This window comes from Tachysurus fulvidraco, chromosome 16, assembly GCF_022655615.1.
Source record: "Tachysurus fulvidraco isolate hzauxx_2018 chromosome 16, HZAU_PFXX_2.0, whole genome shotgun sequence".
NCBI classification, from domain to species: Eukaryota; Metazoa; Chordata; class Actinopteri; order Siluriformes; family Bagridae; genus Tachysurus; species Tachysurus fulvidraco.
In genome coordinates this window covers 4,771,921-4,796,299 of record NC_062533.1, presented here as the reverse complement: position 1 = coordinate 4,796,299, position 24,379 = coordinate 4,771,921, and the positions used below count along the sequence as shown (strand labels likewise).

Sequence of the window (24,379 nt, the reverse complement as noted above, 5' to 3'; positions counted from 1 at the left end):
TTTTCTTCAGGTATCTGAACACTTTACTGAATTTGGTTCCGCAAGTGTTGCAGCTGCAGGATCAACTACGAGAAGCCGTACAGAACGGAGATATGGAGACGTCACACGGGATCTGTCGAATCGCTGTCTCACTGGGAGAAAACCATTCCAGGTACATACAGAATTTAAAGCATCATCATCATTCGGTCTGTTCTACAGTATCTGTCCGAAAAGTGTGTTCTGTTTTCATCACATGCAAAGAAGGAAAAGCAACAATGCCACATACTTTTAAACACCCGAACGCTGTTATGCGAGTTTTCTAGCCGGATAGTTTTAAATTATGGAAAGTGAAGACATTAGGTTTACATTTTTTTTTTTGCTGACCATCTGTCTGAGAGTAGTTATGTTGAATATAACATATTGGCTGAATATGAGCTATACATTGCATGATCATTGTAACCAGCAAATGAACTGACTTGATTTTAGAATTTATCCAAATAGGCAAAAGGTTACAGCAAGGTCACAGTTATTCTTCAGTAGCTTCCTCTCTGTGTAAAGTTTATGTTAAGGGCATTACAGGCATAAAAACTGTTAAAAACTAGACTACAATAATTCCGCTTGATTTCTGTTTTTATGATTTTTTTTTTATTAATTTTCTTTAGTATTCTTAAAAATCCTCCATCTCTTCAGAACAAGTCTTTTTTTTTCCATTGTTGAGAATTTTATTCCAACTTAAATTTGAGAGGCAAGGTAAACATGGAATAATTCTTAATCAGTACGAATATTTCAAATATTTATTTTTTGGCCAGATCCTCTAACCCGTTTGTGTGAAAATGTGTGCTGTTGAGGTTAATTATGCGTGACACACTCAATACACAAAGACTTTAGTGACACACTGATGTAAACAATTTCACTTAACCATAATGTGATATTTCCATGTGTTGCATTTTTACAATACTGATTTGTGATGTGTTTCTGGATGATCTCCACCCCTGTGTAAAATTATACAGGGCTCTTTTGGAGCAGGTGGAGCACTGGCAGAGTTTCTTGGCCCTGGTTAATATGATTATGTTCTGCACTGGCATCCCTGGCCACTATCCCGTCAACGAGACAACAAGTTCTCTCACACTGACATTCTGGTACACTTTGCAGGTATGGACCTATTTAAAACTGATTTGTTTTGTTTTTGGCTTGAAGCTGAGCTTTTCCTCCCCACTAGTTTGTGCATGTGTGAGTACTGTGAGTACATGCACATGCGTTTATTTTACAGTATGTACGCTATGTGGCCAAAGGTTTGTGGACACTTCACCATCATACCCATGTGTGCTTGTTGATATGCTTCCTTTTACTGTTATAATGAGCTTCGCTCTTCTGGCTTTCCACTAGATGTTGGAGTGTGTCTGTGGGGTTTAGAGATCATTCAGCTACAAGAGCGAGATTAGCTACAATTAGTGAGATCAGACACTGATGTTGTAAGAGTGAGGAGGTCTGGGGTTCAGTCGGTGTTCCAGTTCATCCCAAAGGTGTTCAGTGGGGTTAAGTCAGAGTCAGGGCTCTGTGCAGGACACTCGAGTTCTTCCACTCCACATTTGACATCATGCCTTCATGTCTGGAGTTTGCATTGTGCACAGGGGCTTTATCATGCAGATGCAGTGCTTGAGCCTCTTCGTTCAAGTGAGGGAAACTGTTGCTTCTGTTGTTGATCTGTGCTTCCAAATTTCTGGCAAATGTGAGTGATGGTCAATTGTCCACAAATATTTGATCATATAGTGTGTATATAGTGTGTATAAATAACTCAACCTACATAAAAAAAAATTACACATACAGCTGGACAGACAACATAATACTATATAGCATAACAAATTAGCATGGATTCATTAGTCATCTAACAATCTATTAGAGAGGTCAACTTTTTTATGTTTATCTGTCATTCAAATCATTGCCCTTGGTACCCTTTTAAAACTGAATGCATAGCACGCAAAGTTTCATTTATTCTGTAATATATATGTCTGTTTTTATGACAGAGGCAGAACTTAATATCATAGGTATATGGCTGTGTTTGTTTGCTTTATGCACATATTAAAAACTTACCCTTATTCCAATTTAAATTATGTAGCAACTTTATAAGACTGATTGATTAATTTATGGCATTTTCTAAACATTTTTTCCCATTTTAGTATAAGGGAAAATATCCGCACAGATAGGTAAGAGTAACTGACAACGTTCCTCTTGTTTATATTCCATACAAAATGCGAAGCAACAGAGCATGAAGTCTAAGCAGTGGAATAAATAGAAAACGTGACGTTTTCTTATCTACTCGTGTAGCACAGCGTCGCTAAGCAACTCAAAATCTCTCTCACTGTCAGCGAATTTTCATGCTTGTAAGTCTACCTCTGATTACTGCCAAGTGATTGAGATGGCTAGCAATCACTTGCATGCTATGAAGTACTTTTACTGAAGGAGAAAAATGCTGTATTATGAAGTAGTAACGATCAGAGCACACTGTAATGTCTATACTCACGTTCTTTATATCGTTAGATTCAAAACCAAAGTAAAAAGATGAAAAGATCCTCCATGCCAGATTTCACTGCTGTTTCATAATTAAATTTACAAGAATTTAGATATGCTTTGGCTCTGCCAGGATGATCTTTAAAGGTAATGGTTGCTCCTCTCGTATCCCTTCAGTCTCTGCTGTTTTCACTGTAATTATTCATCATGGCTTGTTTGTGCCAATTTCGAGGTTAGCCCACTTCAAGGCTTTTTGAACATTCTGTACCAGCCTTATGTTTGCCAGTTTCCACCCCGCAGGAAACTGTCACTGTGCATAATCTGTAGACTAGATTGAGAACCAGGAGTTAAAGTTTGGAAAGTAAAATAGACTCTTTTTTTTTTTTTTTTTTACCTTTTGACTATTTTAATCATAATCATGAGAGAACACATGCTGTTGGTGAGAAGGTGAGTCGTAGTCTTCAGGTGTAGTGGTGAAGGAATCATGAATCAATTTGATTCCACTAATAGAACTGATTCGATCAAATTTGAGAGTTGATACAATTTTAAAACACACTATTCTGGGTGAATTTTTTTTTTTTACAATAACCAATTCTCTAATGTACACATTTTGTACTAGAATTAGTCTTTGTTGAGCTAATACACGACTTGATCGATTCAAGAAGTCGAACGTCATTGTTGTCAGCTGTGCTTGATTAAAGGAAACTGTGAACCTACGGTCCTTATTGAGCTATTGAGATCTGTCTGACTATAGTTAAAGATGATCATCTTATATCATATTTTATTTCTAAGGTATATCGGTCATTCGGTTCACTGAAGTAATTGGCTCAGTCAGTTGAACCCAACTTCCCATTACCAGTGGTTTATTTATTGCACTGCGTCACTAAGACATGCTGACTGTGGATTAGCTAGAAGTCTGAAAGGTATTTAGATGAATTGATGCAGCAAAACGAATTGACATGCACTGCAGAAGATAACGGTTGTTTGTATGCATACATGGGTGGGATTTGAAATGAGCAAAAATTCTTTGTATAATGATTTGGAAAAAATAAAGTAATAATTTTGTATGATTTGTTTATCCAATTACTACTAGCCATATGCAAAAAAAAAACAACCAATAACAGTTTCGTTAATTCTCTGGAGTAGAATTAATGTAAGAATAGGCCCTATGAGTGGGTATCTGTGGAAACTGATGTCATGAACAGTGTCCTTGAATATCCCATTCTATATTATCACCAAAGCCCGATATAAGAGACAGACTTGTTAAGTGTGCTGGAGTCTGCTGTTTGAAGAATGCGTGTCCTCCATGTTTGTTTGCAGGATGACATCATGTCATTTGAGGCAGAGAAGCAGGCGGTGTATCTCCAGGTTTACAGGCCTGTGTATTTCCAGCTGGTGGATGTGCTGCTCCACAAAGCCCAGTTCCCTAGTGATGAGGAGTACGCCTCCTGGTCGTCTGATGAAAAGGAGCAGTTCAGGATCTACAGGTGTGCAGTGTTGTAATGTAACAAATACTTCGTTACTGTACTTATGTAAAAATTTCACATATCTGTACTTTACTTCGCTATTTAAATTTACGTCAACTTTCACTTTTACTCCACTACATTTCCTAGATAAAATGTATACTTTTACTCCGATACATTTCCACTAAGCATCTTCGTTACTAGTTACTACAAAATAGAAGAAATGTATGTGACTGCAATAAGGGAGGTTTGGCGAATCACTGCTCCTAGATTGCATTACGCAGCTCCGCACGCTCTATTTCAGCGTAATGTTGCCAATGGAGCAGTGGCAGAGCCAGAGGGGTGTCCGGGTTTTTATTTGATATCATTGGAAGTTTAATGCTGATTGACATCTCATTTCACCTATTAAAAGAAGTCTTCGTTTGACGTACTGTTAATTTCGTCACCTATTTTTAATTTAGTCTTAGTCTTGCCAAATGTCCTTGTTAGTTTTAGTCATATTTAGTCATTCACATATCTTTTTTTGTTAGTCAAGTTTTAGTCGACTAAAAGTCTTTTAATTTTAGTCTCGTTTTAATCAAAAAATTGTATTCGTTTTTTTTAAAAAAATAACACATTAATGCTGATTAATGAAAAGCCTAAGATCAAAACTGTAGGGGTGTGTGTGTGTGTGTGTGTGTGTGTGTGTGTAATAAGAAACAATATCAAGGCTATAAAACTTGTCAAAACTCCGCGAATCACAAAAGTATCAGTGAGAAGTTGAGAACACTCGTTTAAACAGTGCATACACTCGAACTTGACTGCACATCACATTTTTTACTTTAATGATACTGCTTTTAATCGTAATGTAAAGACCGGTCATCGGGACATGAGCTGTCATGTACAATAAAAGCGCCTCTGCAGTGACAGGGAATATCATTTAACACAAAAAGCCGCCTAGACGGTGGACTCGCGCTCAGATTTTCAAAAAAAATTTTTGAGCGGCGTGTGGACGAATTTTTTCTACGCATACACTGTTTTATTTCTTGATAACAGACCGCTGCTAACTATAACACACCGTTGCCATGAAAAACAGAGCGTTGCCATGGACACACAGGATTCTAACCGAGCGCACTATTTTCTTTAGCGGAAGCAATACAATTGTAGCCACAGGCGTATGAGAACTGTAACTTGAGCAACAGCGCGAAGCCGCGAACTCGTTCAGAATATTTTAATGTCGTAACAGCTGATGAAAAAGCAGAGAACATTGTAGACAAAAATGAAGAGAGATTTTATCTTAGTTTTTATTTTATTCAAAACATTTTCGCCTCGTCTTTTGCGTCAACAATAATGACGTTAGACGCTATTAACAGATTAATCAGACAAGAGAGATCAGTTCGTTCCACAGTTTAGCCCTAATATACATTAGGTTGACATTTGTGCTAGTTATAAACGTATACAGTGCAGTGTCTGTGTGTAAGTCTTTAACTGTTTAGCTAATATGAGGTAACTAGTTTTACAGCTGTCAGTGTTTAATGTTGTTATTAAACTATGTATCTGGTAATGTTACTCAAAAGATTACTGGAATTGCAGACAGCCTGTTAGCTATCATAAAGGTGATTAAAGTAGTCGTTTATGCTGACAGTTGATTTTAAAGTGCAATCATTATAGTGGGATTTGTAGTTAAAGTTGAGTTTGAATTAAAACAAAAAATCTGTATTTGATGCTTAAATGTATTATATCCATGTGTCATATTTTTACACAGGGTCAATTAAAAATGAAAAGAAAGGCAGAGATATCGGACTTCTTTTTAAAGAAGCAAACACATACAGATCAGGTGCAAACAGACCCCAGCCCAGACCCCAGCCCCTGCATCACCACAGTACCCCAGAGCAGCTTCCTGCCTGATGCTAGTAGTCAGACTTCACAAGAACCACCAACAGGTTTGAGATCCCACCAGGCAGTCTGTCAGTTAGTCAGTCACATGTCCAGTTCAGAATTTAAGTTTAGATTGTAATAGATGGTTTCATCAGCTTAGGCTTTACATAAAAATGTAATTAGGTGTTGATTTATGTGTGACATACACAAGGTAAAATTATAACATTCATTCATTCATTCATTCATTTTCTACCGCTTATCCGAACTTCTCGGGTCATGGGGAGCCTGTGCCTATCTCAGGCGTCATCGGGCATCAAGGCATACACCCTGGACAGAGTGCCAACCCGTCACAGGGCACACACACACTCTCATTCACTCACACACTCGCACACTACGGACAATTTTCCAGAGATGCCAATCAACCTACCATGCATGTCTTTGGACCGTGGGAGGAAACCGGAGTACCTGGAGGAAACCCCCGAGGCACGGGGAGAACATGCAAACTCCACACACACAAGGCGGAGGCAGGGATCGAACCCCTAACCCTGGAGGTGTGAGGCGAACCTGCTACTAAGCCACCGTGTTTTGTTAACAACACTAGACACTGATGACAGTAATGCTGTCTAGACAAAGTAGACTCGCATTTAGTACAAGTGAATGCATCTTGAAGAGAAGGTTTACAGGGAGAACAAACATTTTGCTTGTTAATAACTTTCACTCTTTGCTTTAGGGTGGACATCTCCGACACCCTGATGTACGTCTATGAGATGCTGGGAGCAGAGTTGCTTAGTAACCTGTATGACAAGCTAGGCAGAGTGCTTACTAATATAGATCAACCAACATCCTGGCAGGTCAGAAACCACACATACATATAGACTTGTTCACATGTAAACGCTGACTAAGCCTAAGTTTTCATGCCTTTTTCTTGCCTCATCAGCACACAGAGGCTTTGCTGTATGGTTTCCAGTCCATAGCAGAGACGATAGATGTGAACTACTCTGATGTCATTCCCGGCCTGATAGGTCTCATTCCTCGAATCAACATCAACAACGTACAGCTTGCAGATACGGTCATGTTCACAATAGGTGTGTATGTGGGGTTTTAAGTACCAGCTGTTTTGGGTGTTTGTTCTTTAATTTGAACTCACTTTCTCTCTGTCTCTCTCTCTCTCTGTGTCTTTGCTTGTCCATCTGCAGGAGCATTGGCAGAGTGGCTAGCGGATCACCCAGTGATGTTGAGCAGTGTGTTGCCGCTGGTGCTTCAGGCATTAGGGAATCCAGACCTTTCCATATCTAGCGTTTCCACCCTGAAGAAGATCTGCAGGGAGTGCAGATGCGACCTGCCTCCTTATGCGACGAATATCGTTGCTGTGTCACAGGTAGACAGACATGACTAAAAGTGTCATTCAGGACACTCAGACTCAAGAACTCCCATCCTGTATTGTTATGATGTTATTTCTGTAACTCCAGTAACCCTGTATTGTGGACTAATAACAGTTCTTTTCTCCACTTTTTTCTTTGCCTCTTATGTCTCTCTGATGCAGGAAGTGCTTATTAAACAGATCCACAAGGTCAGTGTCTTCATTATTTCTTTAGCAGATCTGAAGTGCTGTGTTGACTAAGTGTGAAACACCTCTCTCTCTCTCTCTCTCTCTCTCTCTCTCTCTCTCTCTCTCTCTCTCTCTCTCTCTCTCTCTCTCTCCATCTCTAGACGAGTCAGTGTATGTGGCTGATGCAGGCGCTAGGATTTCTGTTATCCGCACTGCCAGTGGCGGACATTCTACACAATCTGCACTCTCTCATCACACCCTACATCCAGCAGCTGGAAAAACTGGCTCACGAGACAGTAAGTATTGATTGCACATCTCGAACGTTACATTTACAGTAAGGCCTGATTATATATATGATGCAACACGATCGTTGTGTCGGCGGTTTCACAAAATAAAATAAGAAAATAAAATCTTTATCACCCTTTTAAAGGCTTATTTTGCAAACACTGTCCAGTTTACCTACAGTATATTGACAAAGATGAATATACTCTTCTTATGAATGGATATGATAAAAGCTAAATTCTAACCCAGTGCCTGCTGAATTCTCATTGGCTGATGTTGGGCATTCTCTTTAAATTCATCATTAGAAATTCATTTAGAGATCAGGACAAGCATGCAGTCAATCAAATTTCAGCTCCATCACACTCGCTGTGTTTGAGAAATTTAACCCCACGCCGATGGATGGCCTGAAATTTGCACACCTCCTCAGATGCTCTTAAGAGCGTTTTCAAGATTTGTGTGAACCAATTAAATTTACTTATCAAATCAAAATCGAATCATTTTACTTCTAGCTCTACTATAATGCCAATGTGTGTGTCTTTATGAGGTAGCAGGATGGATTTTTGCCTCTCTACCAAATTTGGAGTTGTTACAATTTACAGTCGTTGCTTTGTAGTAAATTGATATTCAGTAATAAATTATAAAAAATTCCATAATATTTTTGAAAATGGCGGGGTGTGATTTCCACATCACCTCGTCAATTTTTTGGTCCCCACTTTGCTAACAAAGCTTCATCATTCGTTATCCATCAAATGATCCGCTATCATGGTATTTAATTCATTGTTATGCAATTTTAGGCGAAAATATCTTGCCTGGTGTTGTCATTATTTGATGTTAGCTCCGATGTCAAAGAGCTAAATGATCTCAAAAGACAGGAATGATATTCGGATAAACACTTTCATGTGGTGTAACTCTAGGAGATTCTTATGGCTTTGTGTCTTGTCAGTGTTTAAGTAATGACTTCTCCAAGAAACTCTATGAGAGTCTATTAGAGACACTCGTAATTGTTGTTTGTGGCACATTCAAGGTGCAATGTTTCTTGACAACACTGTGGTGACACTGAAGGATGACATGCTGCTCACACAGATCCCAAAACTTTTTGTAAGCTGAACAAAGTGAGCTAGTTAAAGTGTTCATTATACGTGCACAATGTGATCTAGATACCTAATGCTAGAATAGCTACATTTGTTGGGGTAAATTTCTAAATCTAAAACTTATATCCAGAATTCATGTATTTATTTGTAAAATTGCTTTGTGACCATGCCCATTTTTGAAAGCCCAATACAAACTGAATTAAATCGAATCAAAACTCTGCAGACATCAGTTGGGGTTTGTCTGCGTATTGTTTTTGTTGCCGTCTTCTTTGCTACTGGAATAAGTGGCATGTTTGGCTCATGTTGGCCTTGCTCCATATGAACAGACCGTGTGTGTGTGTATCTGTGTGTGTGTGTGTGTGCGTGTGTGTGTGTGTGTTGTGATTATGATTAAGGAACATTTCTCAGTGGGGCCAGATTGCATATCACTGGGTCCAGAAGCAACACACCACAGGGTAAACTAAAGCTAATGAAACGATGCCCCACACACAGACCCACAACAGCTTGAGGCTCAGTTACAGATATGTGTGTTATGGATGGTGTTTAAGCACACAATTATGTCATTTTACTACAATATTACTACGGTACTGTTCTTGTGTTATGCCATTTTTATAAGCCACATGCCTCATATAAGTAGTGTAGATTAGAAGAGATGCTCGTGAGTGAAGAGACCCTTCTGCTTTATATAGCATGATGTTGCAGCACACAAAGGTCAGCAAGTTCAGCTGAAGCTAAAAGAACACTGTGTGCTCACGGTGCCATGGACTGACTAGATTCGAGACGACTAGACCAGGTTGCATTAGCCTCCCACTCTGTTGTTTGCTAATATTTGCCATTAAGTGTAATAAAAACCGAGCAATGAAAGCAGACAAAATGGGAAGATCCAGCTACATCTTCATTGCCATTAGAGAGGAAAAACATGCAAAATGCAGGCAGATATGAAGTGTGGTTAATGAACGTAGAAAAATTCCATCTGACAAAAGCACCTCACATCTCACAGACAGCGCGCACACACACACACACATACACACATGGTCTGTTTGTATTCAGTATATCAGACATTTAACTGCCATTGCATGCTGATCTAATTGTTTTTTCATGATGCACATGCAGCTTTCCCTTTCAAGTTGTTTATTTAGAGACAGCTATTTAATAAAAATGCAGATACTGACACGTATAACACGCGCACAACGATTTGCACCGATGTCTGGCTTTTCAGGGGTGGGCATTACGTCAGACTCTGAGATTAGGCATTTTTCAGCTCTGTCAGACAGCGACCCCTACTGCTCATTCAGTGTTCGTGCTCTCACCTGCAAAATGGCTGCTTTCTCTCTTTTTGTTTCTTGGGGGAAATAATTAAAAGCTTAAGAAAGTTTCCTCAAAACATATTATTTCTTTTTACCTGCCTGAACAACGAGCTGTGTTTATTAGTTCTTTATTCTTTCCTCTTTCAATTCTATCAGCACATACAGTTGATAGAAAATACATCTGAATACATTTGATTCACATTGTTCACTACTATTTTTAACAAGTATACAGTAACATTGTTCATGTCTTTGCAGCCAAACCCCTCTAATAAACTGGCTATCATCCACATCTTGGGCCTGCTGTCGAATCTTTTTACTACCCTGGACATCACCAAGCAGGAAGAGGAATCTGGAGAAGGTGCACCACCTGTCAAATCAAGCCCACCTCAAACTGGCCCCAACCCAGTGAGTACTGATTATTTTAGCTATTTTAAAATATTTGATGGTGTTTGTGGTTGCCAATGCTTCAGTGGTGCATGCACATAGTTATTGCACTTCAATTAGATTTTCTTTACTGGAACTATGAGGCTCAAATACAGTTCCAGTATGACAATGTACCTGTGCACAAAGCACAGAGCTCCAGACATGAAGACATGGTGTGTTAAGGTTTTAGTGGAAGAAATCTAGTGTCCTGCACAGAGCCCTGACTCTGACTCAACCCCACTGAACACCTTTTGGGATGAACTAGAACACCGGCTGAACCCCAGACCTCCTCACTCTTACAACATCAGTTTCTGATCTCACTAATGCTCTTGTAAAGAAATAAATCTGGACTGGGATGTTCACAATAAGCACATATGGGTGTGATGGTGGGGTGTCTACACACTTTTGGCCATATTCAGATGTATTTCAGGTGCAAAAAGACCCAAATATAAACGTGGGCTATAACAAAAATTGTTAGGATTCTGGTGGTATTATTATATCTAATATCCACTGCTCCTTCAGAAAACATTTTACATCAAAACATGAAGGTACAATCAACTACAATACAAAAGGCACAAAACATCAGCATCACTGGATCAACAAATTATCTTTCACCCCTCACGTAATTCATACAGTGAACAGTAAAGTATATGTCTGAGCAAGACTCTGTTGCTAAGAGCAGGGTGTGTGTGTGTGTGTGTGTGTGTGTGTGTGTGTGTGTGTGTGTGTGTGTGTGTGTGTGTGTAGGTAGTAGTGGTGTTGCAGCAGGTTTTTGCCCTCATTCACACAGTCCTCAGTAAATGGCTGAATGACTCTCAAGTTGTAGAGGTAAGTGTTCAACATCCTGTCAATCTTCAATGATCACATTTGTGTGCTGCAAACAAATGTATTTTCTGCACATTTTAACTTCCCGTTCATGCAATTCATTATTTCGTGTTTGTTTAGACTCCTTCATTTAACCTTTAAAAACATTTTATGTAGACCAGATTGGAGTTTTAACATTATGAAAAAATCTCTCACTTGTTCTCTCTCTCTCTCTCTCTCTCTCTCTCTCTCTCTCTCTCTCAGGCTGTGTGCGCTATCTTTGAGAAGTCAGTGAAGACTCTACTGCATGACTTTGCACCCATGGTGTCTCAGTTGAGTGAGATGCTGGGTCAGATGTACAGCACTATCCCGCAAGCCTCTGCACTGGACCTGACACGTCAGGTACACACTATATACACATGTTCTAGTTCTCCGGATTCCAGTCATAGTGGCCCAGACATTCCCTACTTAGTCTCTAAATCCACCTGGCTGTTGCCATAGTTACATGCAGGGACATCTTTGTGGACGTGGACATGAGGCCTGTACCATATGTACTACACCTAGTCATGATGTGTGAGGAAATCTCAGTGTGTGTGCAGTGGGGCAGTCAGAAAGACTTAACCACGTTGAATATTATATGAAATTTTAGATTTCATATTCATATTTTTTTTTTACATTCAGCTCATACTTTTAACAACTTGGGATATAGTGCACTTTGTCTGCAGTGGCATTATGTTTAAGTCTGTGTAGACAGCATATATAGTGAATAGGAAGCCAGAGATACAATAAATACAATCTGAGAAATTAGTTTGTTATAAAATTAGGATATTGCCTTTTTATTTTTAGTTAATGATCTATTTTGACCCATTGTTATCTGCACAGACTGATTTGGCAGAACGATGGGAAAAAGAAACATTCTATGAGCAGAATAAGCAGACTAGCAGACTAGCCTGAGCTGACATGAAATCTATAGTAACTCAAATGATCACTTTTAGTAATGTTTACAACTGGTGTGATCATCTCCCTGAATGCACAACACCACATCAAACCTTGGGTTAGGAGGAGCTACAACAACAGAAGTACACATCAGTTTCCATTCCTGCAGCCAGGAACAGGAAACTGAAGCCCTTATGGACACAGACTGTTGTAGTTCATCTACATCTTCACTGTTTTGTGCATACTGAGGTGCTTTTTTGTGCTCACCATGAGTGTAAATGGCGATTGAGTTACTGCATCTTTCCTGACAGCCCAAATCGAGTCATTCTCCTCTGGTTGCTCTCATCATCGAGCTGTTTCCTCAAACGGAACTGTCTCGCACTCAGCCTTTTTTGTTTTTCACATCATAACCTGTAAAACTTTGAGACTTTCATGTGTGAAAATCCCAGAAGATCAACAGTGTCTGAAATATTCACCCCAGCCCATCTGCTACCAACAACCAAGCCACAATACAAGATAATGGCTTGAATGTGCAGCGCGAGTAAATATGTACTGTGTATATGTACTGTATGTCACAGAAGTAAGTACACTTTTCATGTGACAACACTGTAGAAATGACACTTTGCTACAATATTAAGTAGTGAGTGTACATCTTGTATAACAGTGTAAATTTGCTTTCTGTCTCCTCAAAATAACTCAACACACAGCCATTAATGTTTAAACCGTTGGCTACAAAAGTAAGTACTAATGTTCAAATTGGGACAAACATGTGCCTCATTAGTGTTACAAGGTCTCAGGTGTGAATGGGGGAGCAGGTGTGTTAAATTTGGTGTTATCACTCTCGCTCTCTCATACTGGTCACTGGAAGTTCAACATGGCACCTCATGGCAAAGAAATTTCTCAGGATCTGAAAAAAAGAAATGTTGCTCTACATAAAGATGGAGTAGGCTATAAGAAGATTGCCTGAAGAAGCACTGAAACTGAGCTGCAGTATGGTGGCCAAGACCATACAGTGGTTTAACAGGACAGATTCCACTCAGAACAGGCCTCGCTAGTTGATTGTACGTGGCTAGCATCATGTCCAGAGGTTGTGTTTGGGGAAATAGATGTACGAATTCTGACAGCATTGCTGCAGAGGTTGAAGGGTTGGGAGGGTTAGCCTGTCAATGCTCAGACCACATGCCGCACACTGCATCAAATTACTCTGCATGGCTGTCATTGCAGAAGGAAGCCTCTTCTAAAGATGATGCTTTCTTGCCTGCAAACAGTTTGCTGAAGACATGCAGAACTAAGGACATGGGAACTGGAACCATGTCCTATGGTCTGATGAGACCAAGATGAATTTATTTGGTTCAGATGGTGTCAAACCTGTGTGGCAGCAACCAGGTGAGGAGTACAAAGACATGTGTCTCTTGCCTACAGACCAGTTTGATGCAGTGTGTGTTGTATGGTCTGAGCACTGACAGGCTGACCCCCCAACCCACCACCGCCCACCCCAAGTATGGTGGTGGTGGTGTCATGGTCTGGGGCTGCATGAGTGCTACCAGCACTGGCGAGCTACAGTTCATTGAGGGACCCATGAATGCCGACATGAATACTGCAGCAGAGCATAATCCCCGCCCTTCAGAGACTTGGCCGCAGGGCAGTATTGCAACATGATAACGACCCTGAACACAACTCCAAGATGACCACTGCCTTCCTAAAGAAGCTGAGGGTAAAGGTGATGGACTGGCCGAGCATGTCTCCAGACCTAAACCCTATTAAGCATCCTCAAAGGGAAGGTGGAGGAGCGCAAGGTCTCTAACATCCACCAGCTCCGTGATGTCATCATGGAGGAGTGGAAAAGGACTCCAGTGGCAACCTGTGATGCTCTGGTTGAACTACATGCCCAAGAGGGTTAAGGCAGTGCTGGAAAATAATGGTGGCCACACAAAATATTGACACTTTGGGCCCAGTTTGGACATTTTCACTTAGGGCAGGGGTCGGCAACCCGCGGCTCCAGAGCTGCAAGTGGCTCTTTCACCCCTCTGCTGCTGTAGATTTGGAAAATAAATATTTAATTAAAATTTTTTATTTTTGTTAGTTAGTTTTTAAAAAAAAAATAATTCTGAATTCTAAGATCATGATGCTCTTGTAACATTAAAATAAACCGTGTTTAATTTATTATTATTATTATTTTTTTGGTCGCTCAAAATATGCGTCATAACTGCCGACTTGCGAAATCCGACACACAGAAGCAGGCACAGTTTTGGTTTGCTGCAGCCGGCACGTTAAATTTTTTTATGTCATGCAGACCGTTCAAGTGTCACGCATTGAGAGTGACAGTCACGCATTTGGGTCTTTTCTCACGCTCTCCCGCCGCACATCATATTCTCACGCAGAAAAACTTTTTGACTATCATATACTTAATAAGCCGCAGCGCCCAAAATGTATCAGTCCGCACTGTGGAACCGGGCAGGATTCAAGCGCGTCTCAGTTCTTAGTCGAACCTGACACTTATCAGCCAATCAAAAAAGAGGCTACACAATAGCCAATCAGAAAATAGCACTATCTGGGAAAGATTTAACGCAACATCCAATGAAAAAAGCGAGGGGTTGGAGATGTCATGCTTGCCTGTCTTCAAAACTTGAGAGCCCTGGTCATGAATACGAAGGACTCAATTATATATTAAACATTTTATTTGAAAGTAACCTTCAACCCAGCGTCTTTTTTCTTAAGGTTAGTTCAAACTGTTCAAAATATTTTTGTTTGCCTGCAGAAATAAAATTTTTTCTATACTTTCCATAAAGGTAAAAAAAAACAACGATATATGCAGTGTTATCTTTATTTTAGATGTCAAAAGGGTTTTGTGGCTCCCTGTGGTATTTTTTCTGTGGGAAACGGGTCCAAATGGCTCTTTGAGTGTTTAAGGTTTTAGGGGTTTGCTCTCTTTTGTAGCCAGCAGTTTAGGCATTAATATCTGTATGTTGAGTTATTTTGAGCTGACAGCAAATTTACACTGTTATACAAGCTGTACACTCTCTACCTAATATTGTAGCAAAATGTCATTTCTTCAGTGGTCTCAAATGAAAAGTTATAATAAAATATTTACAAAAATGTGAGGGGTATAATCACTTCTGTTAGTTACTGTGTATGTGAGGGAGTGCTGTGGCATTTGAAATTTCTTTTTGTCGTCTTCTTGTCATCTTATCACCAGATGATGCATATATTTGCCAGCGAGTCAGACCACTTTCCTCCAATCAAAGCCCTGTTTGAACTGGTCACCTCCGTCACACTCACTATCTTCCAGCAAGGTACGCATTACACAGTCGCCCTTTTCTCATTTAGTGCTTCAATTACAGTCCAATTTTACTCACCTTTTTCTCTCGCAAACATCACTTTCTAACAGGTATATCAGAAGAGCATTATCAGAAGAGTTCAATATCTATTTCGGGGGGGAATAAATAATAAATAAAACACATACATTCTCATTCCATAGTCCTGTACATGTAACACACGTGTTTGACTTGATGTTTTCCCAGACAGTAGCTGTTCATCTTCTCCTGTACCTGTCTCTTCCTCGTCCCCCTAATTGTCCTTTGGTTTGTTTTTTCCTCTCTGTTCACAAAATAACATCACATTTCTGTGTGCTGTTAACCCACTGATCTCCAGCAGGTCCCTTAACTGTGGCTCTGAGAACCTACCATGGCCTGTTTTCTTTTGACTTTGTTTTGTTTTTTGGGAGAATTTCAGGGGCGGATCAGGGAGGGCTGTGATGGGGGGTCATGTTTGGAGTGTGGGAACAGCTAGGGGAAGGAAGTTTTGGGGTCAGGTGCTGCCCCACTTTCTCGTGGTTACCAAGCTTTCCATTGAACCCTGGGGTGGGGCAGTTGGGAAACCATGTCTGATTGTAAGAAATGACCACCAAGTTTGAAAAAGAAAAGAAACCAAAAAAGGAGAAAGTAATAAGATGTCACAGTAGCAGGTGCCTCCTGGGTTCCCACTCCAAACCCACTTTGGTTCTTTTAGGTTTGTTCTTATTTGTTTCTCGTTATTTCTCTTTCAGTTAGTTCTTTATCCTAACTCATGACTTTTTCTGGTTTTTCAATTTTCCTTTTCTTTGTGGAGACTGCCTTCAAAGCCTTACATGCTTCTCGTCTCCTCTCTTTTTCTCACATGTGCAATTATTTCAATGAGATCCTTTCTGTTGCCTTTTTTTTCTACATGACTGTTCAATCTGTTCCGTTGCTGTTTGTATATATTATTATTATTATTATTATTCTTATTATTTCTTAAGTTACATCTTTATTATATTTTAGGGCCCAGGGATCATCCTGATATTGTTGATTCATTTATGCAACTCCAAGCTCAGGTGTGTTTTTGGTTTCTTATTTCATTCACTTTGGGTTTCTCTCTCTCTCTCTCTCTCTCTCTCTCTCTCTCTCTCTCTCTTGCTCTCTCACTCTCTCTCCCTTTCTCTCTTACCCCACCTCTTTCTTTCTTTCTTTTTGCCCTGTGATATCGGGTCTGTGGTGACCCTTTCTTTGCCTGAGCCGACAAAGGAACGCTTTTGGAAGATTGACGCAGTCTCTCCTTCAAAAGTCTTAGTTCTGACGATACTGGTCAGCCCCTCAGAAATGTGATTGTCATTTCAGAGGAGAAAAACCACTCAACTGGGTGAACTGTGACTTGGGGTTCTTTTGAAATGTCACTGTAGCTGCAATGCAAGCTATAACAACAATATAAGCTATTCATACCAAAGTGCTCTATATTAGTGTGGTCAGTGTGTTTATTGCTGCAAGATAAAAATTTCTAGAAAAATATTTTATATTCAGTTGTTTCTCTAGTTGCAACAAGTATGTCAGATAATCACATAATCTAAAGCCTCGCAGAAAAGATTTTTTAAAGATTTAAGTCTATAATTGATTTTTTAGTGACACTTCCTGTTGTTTTATAGAGACAACATCATTGCATTTAGACGAAGCCGTGCCTTAAAGGCAGATAATAGAGGCCTGTAAACTCACGCCTGTTATTAGGATTCAGATTAAGAGCTTCAGGTCACATTCACATCAAACATGATGTAATATTACAGTAAGTTTGTGAGCACTTTAGGCTCAGATTTTTGTTCTTGGCTAACTGGAGCGGAACCTAATGTAGTTTTTTGCTGTTGTAGCCTGTCTGCCTCAAGGTTTGATGGTTTTTCTGTGTTCTGAGATGCTTTTCAGTTCTAAAGACTAATTATATGACTGACTGTATTCTTCCTGAACCAACCTGGTCATTTTCGTCATGTGTGAAAATCCCTGCAGTTTCTGAAATACTCAGCCCTGCCCATCTGAGTCCAGCAATCACGTAGATCACAGATTTTCTCCATACTGATGTTTGATGTGAACATTACCTGAAGCCGCTGGCCCGTATACACAGGATGTGCGTTGATTAGCTGCAACACAATTAGCTTATTAGATAATGCCATGAATGTGTTAGCTGTTCCTAATAAAGTGCTCAGTAAGTGTTAAGCTTGTGTAAGTGGTACCAGGAAGTTCAACAATATTAAATGTAACTGTAAATGGAAAACATGTCACATTTGTTTAGAAGAACTGTACTTGAGGATGTGCTGTTAGAGCAAAAAAACATCCACAACATCATCGATCAACAATCATCATATCCATTTATAGTTAAAACTTTACACGTTACCTTTTGTTTTTCAAATTATTAGCAACCTATTAAAATATTCACACAATGTTCTTTAAAACCATTTCAACAGTTTACGTTATAATTCTTTCCACTACAGAATGACACGGATGATGAATCGAGTGAATTATTTCAACATGCCTTGTGAACGTTTATGAAGGCCCCTTCTCCCAGCATCACTCCAGTCCCAGTACCAATTAAAACCCTAATTAAATTCATACTCTAATTAACGCTATCGAATTGGCGCACCCTTTGTCTAACATTTGGTTTACATTCGGCATACATACATGATTTTCATACCTCCTCTCATTTCTGCCTTTGGCTGGACCTCAGGTCCATCTGTTTATTTCTCTTTCTCTCAGTTCTTCTGTCCCTCTCTGTCCCTCCCTTCCTCAGTATCCTTTCATCCTCAATGAGTTCCTTAATGCATTGGTTGTCTTTATTCGTACATGTTACTTAGATTTTTGTTGCATTACTCAGTTCAGCAGAGACAAGAAATGGAAATTAAAGAGAAAAAAAGAGGAAATTTCAAATCATACCACCTTTAGTTTGACTTAAGTTAAATTTCAGTATTTGATTTTTTTGCAGTTGATTTCTTTTACCTGATCAGTTTGCATTAAATAAGTTGATGTACATTTAGTTGTTTTTGTTAGCCAGAATAGAGTAAGCACATCGTAGAGGAGAGGAAGGTCATGTCTGTGGTAGGGGTGTGGGTGGGCTCTGCACGGAACCCAGAGCTGGAGTTATGTCGTGTGCCATGTTCACTGGCTCTGTCTGATTTGTAGGCTCTCAAACGGAAGCCCGATTTGTTTTTATCCGAGAACCTTGACGTGAAAGCAGTGTTCCACTGTGGTAAGTCATACTTTAAGGTTTCAAACCAACATGTTGCATAATACATAACACAGAAATGATTTATGTTTGTCGGCAAATTGTAGTTATAACGCAACAGACAGTAAAAGCAAAAATAAAATCACACGACATTCCTTTTATTCTTTTTGCCATCTAATATGTCTGAGTCTTTCCTGTAGGAATTCTGTCACTCAAATTCCCAGAAGCCCCTACTGTAAAGTCTACCTGCCTCTTCTTTGTAAGTTGCTTGTATTAATGTAAATTAACCTTTCTGAGTCTGAATCCTTTTCATGTTTTATACCCAAAATGTTATTGTTACATGGTTACAATGGGTTCATGAGAATTCTTTTGAGTAAGGCAACATGTGTGTTGGACAGACGGAGTTGCTGCCGCACTGTGCAGACGTTCCTCCTGTGGGCCAGGTCGTGCAGGAAGATGGAAAACTTCTATTGCTGGCTGTGCTGGAGGTCAGTAAGAGAACCTTAATGTCCTTCCTTCATCCCATCCATCTAAGAAACAATGCTGAATTAGCAATTCTCGTCCCTTATCTCTCTCTCTCTCTGTTACTTGTAGGCAATCGGTGGTCAGTCTTCACGCAGTTTAATGGACCAGTTTGCAGAGGTGTTGTTCTCCATGAATAAGCACTGTTTCAGTCTCCTCACTGTGTGGCTCAAAGAGGCCCTGCAGTCTCCGGGCTTTCCCTCATCCCGAGTCTCAGACGAACAGAAAGACACATTCAGCCAGCAGGTCCTTAGGTACTGCTCACACACAGCTTATGCATGTCTGAATCTTTACCATGATCACTGACAATTCAAGTTGTCCCAGTCAACAGAAATGGCTGTTTTATTTAATTTTGTTATGTTAATCGTAACATAAAAGAATGTAATGTATATACTGATTCCAAAAATACATTACTGTCTGCCACGTTCAACCGACCAAATCACGAGTGCTCTGTACATGCCGATCAGCCATAGCAATAGAACCATCGACAGGTGAAGTGAATTATATTGATTGTCTCGTTACAGTGGCAGCTGTCAGTGGGTGGGCATATAATAGGCAGTAAGTGAACAGTCATTTCTCAGAGCTGTGATGTGTTAAAAGCAGATAATTTGGTAAAGTATAAGGCTATGAGCGACTTTGACTTTGACAAGGGCCAAATTTGGTGACTAGATGACTGGGTCAGCTTCTCCAAAACGTCAGGTCACGTGGGGTTTTCTCAGTGAGCAGCGGTTAAAACCTACCAGAAGGAAAAACAGCTGGTGACCCAAGGTTCATTGTCACAGCAGGAACAAAGTGTAGTCTACATGGCACAACCTAGGCAATATTAAGCAGGTGGTTTTAACGTTATGGCTAATTCTCATTATATAGGGTATAATTTATACGGTAAAAACTCATCCACAAAACCGAAATTCTCCTATTCATTTTCAGTGTATCAAATAATAATTACAAGTGGACATGTGACAATTCACTTAGAAATATATACACATGCACACACATTTGTTCACACTTGCCTTTTATAAAAATGTATTGTTACATATTGACTTGTGTACACATAACAGATCAATTGAGAGATCTTTCTCTCTCTCTCTCTCTCTTTCTCTCTCTCTCTCTCTCTCTCTCTCTCAGGGAGCGAGTGAACAAGCGACGGGTGAAGGACATAGTGAAAGAGTTCACGTTGGTGTGTCGAGGGCTGCACGGCACAGAGTACGCAGCAGAGTACTGAGCGCTGAAGGCCAAAGCGATCCATTTCCATAGCGACCCCCCACCTGGAAATCCATACCTGAATAATAGCATAATGAAAGCCTTGACAGACGGATATTGTTCAGAGCATGCAGTGTGAGGACCTGAGGAGGACACTTTCTTGTTTTGTTTTTTTATTTTAATTTTTTTTATTTATTTTTCTTTCCCTGTCTCTTGCTCTCACCAGGTCTTTTTGTGAATCCTCTTAGAAAGTGGCCAATGCTGCTTTATCTAAGCAGTACAATTCATCTTGCATCTTTCTCACCATTTCTCTTCTCTCCACAATCTCCTCATCATGTGCGTTGTTAACCTTCACCTCCCATTCACGGCCGTTCTCACGTTCTCGATCTTCCGTGGCTCCTAAGCTGTTTCCTTGTGATAATTTGCAGAATTTATCAACAGATGGAATTAGTGGTAGTTAAATGTTTTATTTTGTAATTTAAAGAAACTGCTATCTAAAGTAAATATATATCCACATATATAAACACTTGTATATCTATCAGACTTCGGGACATGTGCGAGTCCTTATGGATACTGCTGCTGACAAAGAGAGGGACCAATAATTTTTTTTTCCGTGGCTTTATATCTACACATCTGTATAATCTAATTCTCCTCCACTCACATCATGATTCTGGGAGGTGGTTTGTGAACTTTGTCATGGTCTTTTTTTTAACGATTGAAAATGTATTATTTTAATATATAAAATTAGCAGCATGCACAAGGCTGGTTAGAGCTGGTTTTACACACACACACCCTTGTTAATTCGTGAAAACGTCAAATACAGTATGTAGTCCTGGATTTAGTTTTCTCCTCTGTGTATGGTGTCTTCTGGGGAAAGCTTCTTGGAGCCCATAACAGCTGTGAAACACACCTAGATGTCCTTGTTGGTCTTTTGGGTAGAAACAGCATCCAGAACATCACATGAAAAGAGGACAGCGGTCAACTGTGAGCCATGCACACAACACTGTACGGGTAGTGATCGTTGTCTATTTCAGATATGAACAGACACTATTTTCAGTGCATGTGTCTAGGTATGCACACACACACGTGTCGTTGTACACTTGCTTGTCCAAATCGCAGCTTCTGTACACTGTTGAGTGCACTTATTATGGAACTGAACACAATCTATACTACCCTATAAGTCCCCTCGTGTTTGCCATTTGAAGCCCCTGAATAGGACTCTTCAGTGGCTGGGAGTCTCTCTGTCACTGTCTGTTGCCCAGCTGCTGCCTGCAAACATGTAGCATGAGTGTTTTGTTTTTGGGCAGGGGAATCGGGCATGCAGCAACAGAATGTGTCATGTGCGTGTGGCAGGGAAGGTTCTTTCCTCATCCTGCCATTTTGTTTACCAGTGATGAATATATATGTTAGAAAAGGGGAGGGGAAGGAGGAAAAATGTACACGAGTTTGCGTTTTTCTTTTGTACCTTGTTTTAATTTATTAAATATATCTACGATGGCATTTCCTGTTTGTCTGTGTCTTAAGTGAATGAGGCTTAGTAGATGGGAGGTCTTACAGAGATATGTGGAAGTCTGTGGTGCTCCAGAACTGACGTTTGATATTCCTGTTGAAGGATGGAGTTAATCTCATTTACTCCAGCTCAGTATGAACGCATTTTTTACAAACGAGAAAAAAAAAATGCAGTTAAATTTCCAGTGTTTAGCTTTGTGGCCCCAGAATGTTTTCTTTGGCAAAAAAAAAATCAACAAGAATTAAAATACATGACTGTATTCAGAATACCATCAATTTATATCATTTACAATTATATTTATACATAAATATACAACGATTATACAAAACCTTGTGATGTGAAATGAGCAGCTTTCAACAATTTTAATCACAGATCAATAAAAGGTCAAAGATTAAAAAAAATGTTGCCTATGATGACTAAAAAAAATATTTGGTTACAAAAGTAAATAAGAAAATAACTGAATAAGGGCCACAGATGGATAAAACTTTGCTGTAATGTATGGAAGTTATAGTCTTACTGTGACATCTTGCCAGTAGATGGTGATATTTACTTATTAGAAGCTCTGATATGTGAGCATGTAATCCACAAACTTCAAACTGTGACTGAATATTAAGCTTTCTTTTTTTGAGCTATATTAGATGCAGGAAATTTGGTTACTGATGCTGAACTGGTTTTACTTTCTATTTGATATGTTTAATATGAAATAAACAAAGGAATCATCAAATCTCATGGCATTTTCCTTAATCAAGCTTTCTGGGCTTAGCTTCATGTTTGCTGTTCACACCCCTTGCTGTGCTTTTGCATGCTTTTATTAAACCACATTCACCCTAATAATGCAAGAGTTCGGATTATGATTATTTTAGTCCTCTATATCTTCATATTATCCCCTTCAATTCACTTTTAAACCAGAGAATTATAGTAAATATAATCGAACAGTTTTTCATAAAATGGATGTATGTATAGTATAGTGTTATTTATGTCTGTATTTTAGAGTATCACAAACAGCCTGGAACCAAATTCCTTGTGTGTGTCAACACACTTGGCCAATAAACCTGATTCTGTTAAGTTTGTTCAGTAATCAAACAGATTTCAGGGTTTTTTAGGTCTATTAAAAAAAATATCCTGGAAGAGCTCCCAGTGTGCAAAGTACAGCCTCCCCAAGAATACTTGAAATACAGGTAGGTTCAAACAAGTTTAAACTTGAACACATCTAGATATAAATATCAGCAAATAGCTTGGCCTATGCTCCAAAAAGAGATTGTACAGTTGTGAGGATGCGGTGTCTTCAATTCTTAGGCTTGAGGACCGTTGTTTCATTTTGCTATGTACTGTATAGTGAAACAATGCACTAATAATAAAATATAGTCGAGATGACCACTGGTTCTTGACTTGTAATAAAGACATAAAATACTATTCTTTCTCCCCGTCGGGGAATCGAACCCCGGTCTTCCGCGTGACAGGCGGAGATACTGTCCACTATACTAACGAGGAATTGCGCTAAAGTTTCTTCAGAGTTCCCAGTAGATGGTGCTATTTACTTACATATTAACGTCTGTTTATTCTTAAATTGTAAAATCACAGTAGCAGTCAAAGTAATATAAAAAATTGCATTTCTAGGTTCTGACTCTCGAATCGTGACAGTTAAGGTTCCTACTGGAAGGCTGTTTTTACCTTCAGAGTATAACAAAAACAATAGAACTGGTTTTTCATAGAACTATATAGAACTATACTAACGAGGAGTTGTCCTAAAAGTACTTCATTAATCCCAGTAGATGGTGCTATTTACGTAAGGACTTCACAAGTATATGTGTAACACACATACTGGTATGTCTTGCACTGTTTGCAATATGGCCCTGATAAACGTATTAGCTTATATATGGCCGAAAAGACAAATTAAGGTACCCGACATCTATTAAAAATAGATCCCAGTTTTTCCTTTCCTCCCCGTCGGGGAATCGAACCCCGGTCTTCCGCGTGACAGGCGGAGATACTGTCCACTATACTAACGAGGAGTTGCGCTATAAGTTCTTCAGAGTTCCCAGTAGATGGTGGTATTTACTTAAATAACGTATGAAAATCGCAGTAGTGCTCAAAGTAATATAAAAAACTGCACTGGTCTTTCAGTTTCAGTCATTTCAGGGTGGACTGTACGGGTGTAATGATCTATTGTCACCAACTATTAGCTTATAAAGTTTTATTGATTATTATCCTTCTGAGGAATATTCACGAAGCAGAATGTTTATAAAAGTTTACAACAATTCTCCCCGTCGGGGAATCGAACCCCGGTCTTCCGCGTGACAGGCTTTTTTTACTTTCAGAGAATAAAAAAAAACAATAGCACTGGTCTTTCAGTTTTAATCATTTCAGAGTGACTGTACGGGTGTAATGGTCTATTGTCAACAAACTATTAGCTTATAAAGTATAATTTGATTATCATCCTTTTGATGAATATT

General features: G+C 39.4%; 1 protein-coding gene and 2 non-coding genes across 5 annotated transcripts in view; 1 reads left to right on the top strand and 2 right to left on the bottom strand.

Moving 5' to 3' along the window:
• Positions 1 to 21,916, top strand: part of ipo13b (importin 13b) — a 37,181-nt gene extending 15,265 nt beyond the window's left edge. For 2 of the 3 annotated variants that reach the window (XM_027155107.2, XM_027155108.2), the window contains exons 4-21: positions 11 to 151; positions 990 to 1,131; positions 3,808 to 3,974; positions 6,538 to 6,658; positions 6,745 to 6,892; positions 7,004 to 7,185; positions 7,351 to 7,377; positions 7,518 to 7,652; positions 10,292 to 10,441; positions 11,207 to 11,287; positions 11,528 to 11,665; positions 15,396 to 15,492; positions 16,498 to 16,550; positions 18,652 to 18,718; positions 18,895 to 18,953; positions 19,093 to 19,182; positions 19,289 to 19,470; positions 20,342 to 21,916. In XM_027155107.2, the coding sequence (XP_027010908.1) occupies positions 11 to 151; positions 990 to 1,131; positions 3,808 to 3,974; positions 6,538 to 6,658; positions 6,745 to 6,892; positions 7,004 to 7,185; positions 7,351 to 7,377; positions 7,518 to 7,652; positions 10,292 to 10,441; positions 11,207 to 11,287; positions 11,528 to 11,665; positions 15,396 to 15,492; positions 16,498 to 16,550; positions 18,652 to 18,718; positions 18,895 to 18,953; positions 19,093 to 19,182; positions 19,289 to 19,470; positions 20,342 to 20,438 (2,077 nt within the window). In that variant the 3' untranslated portion in view covers positions 20,439 to 21,916. Of the gene's footprint in view, positions 1 to 10; positions 152 to 989; positions 1,132 to 3,807; positions 3,975 to 6,537; positions 6,659 to 6,744; positions 6,893 to 7,003; positions 7,186 to 7,350; positions 7,378 to 7,517; positions 7,653 to 10,291; positions 10,442 to 11,206; positions 11,288 to 11,527; positions 11,666 to 15,395; positions 15,493 to 16,497; positions 16,551 to 18,651; positions 18,719 to 18,894; positions 18,954 to 19,092; positions 19,183 to 19,288; positions 19,471 to 20,341 lie in introns of those variants that run through there. The other variant, XR_003441820.2, reaches the window with a different exon arrangement.
• Positions 21,917 to 23,345: 1,429 nt separating this feature from the next.
• Positions 23,346 to 23,417, bottom strand: trnad-guc. Its single transcript has one exon. It is a non-coding gene; the product is annotated as a tRNA-Asp (tRNA).
• A 449-nt stretch (positions 23,418 to 23,866) lies between these two features.
• On the bottom strand, positions 23,867 to 23,938 carry trnad-guc. Its single transcript has one exon. It is a non-coding gene; the product is annotated as a tRNA-Asp (tRNA).
• Between the last annotated feature and the right edge of the window lie 441 nt (positions 23,939 to 24,379).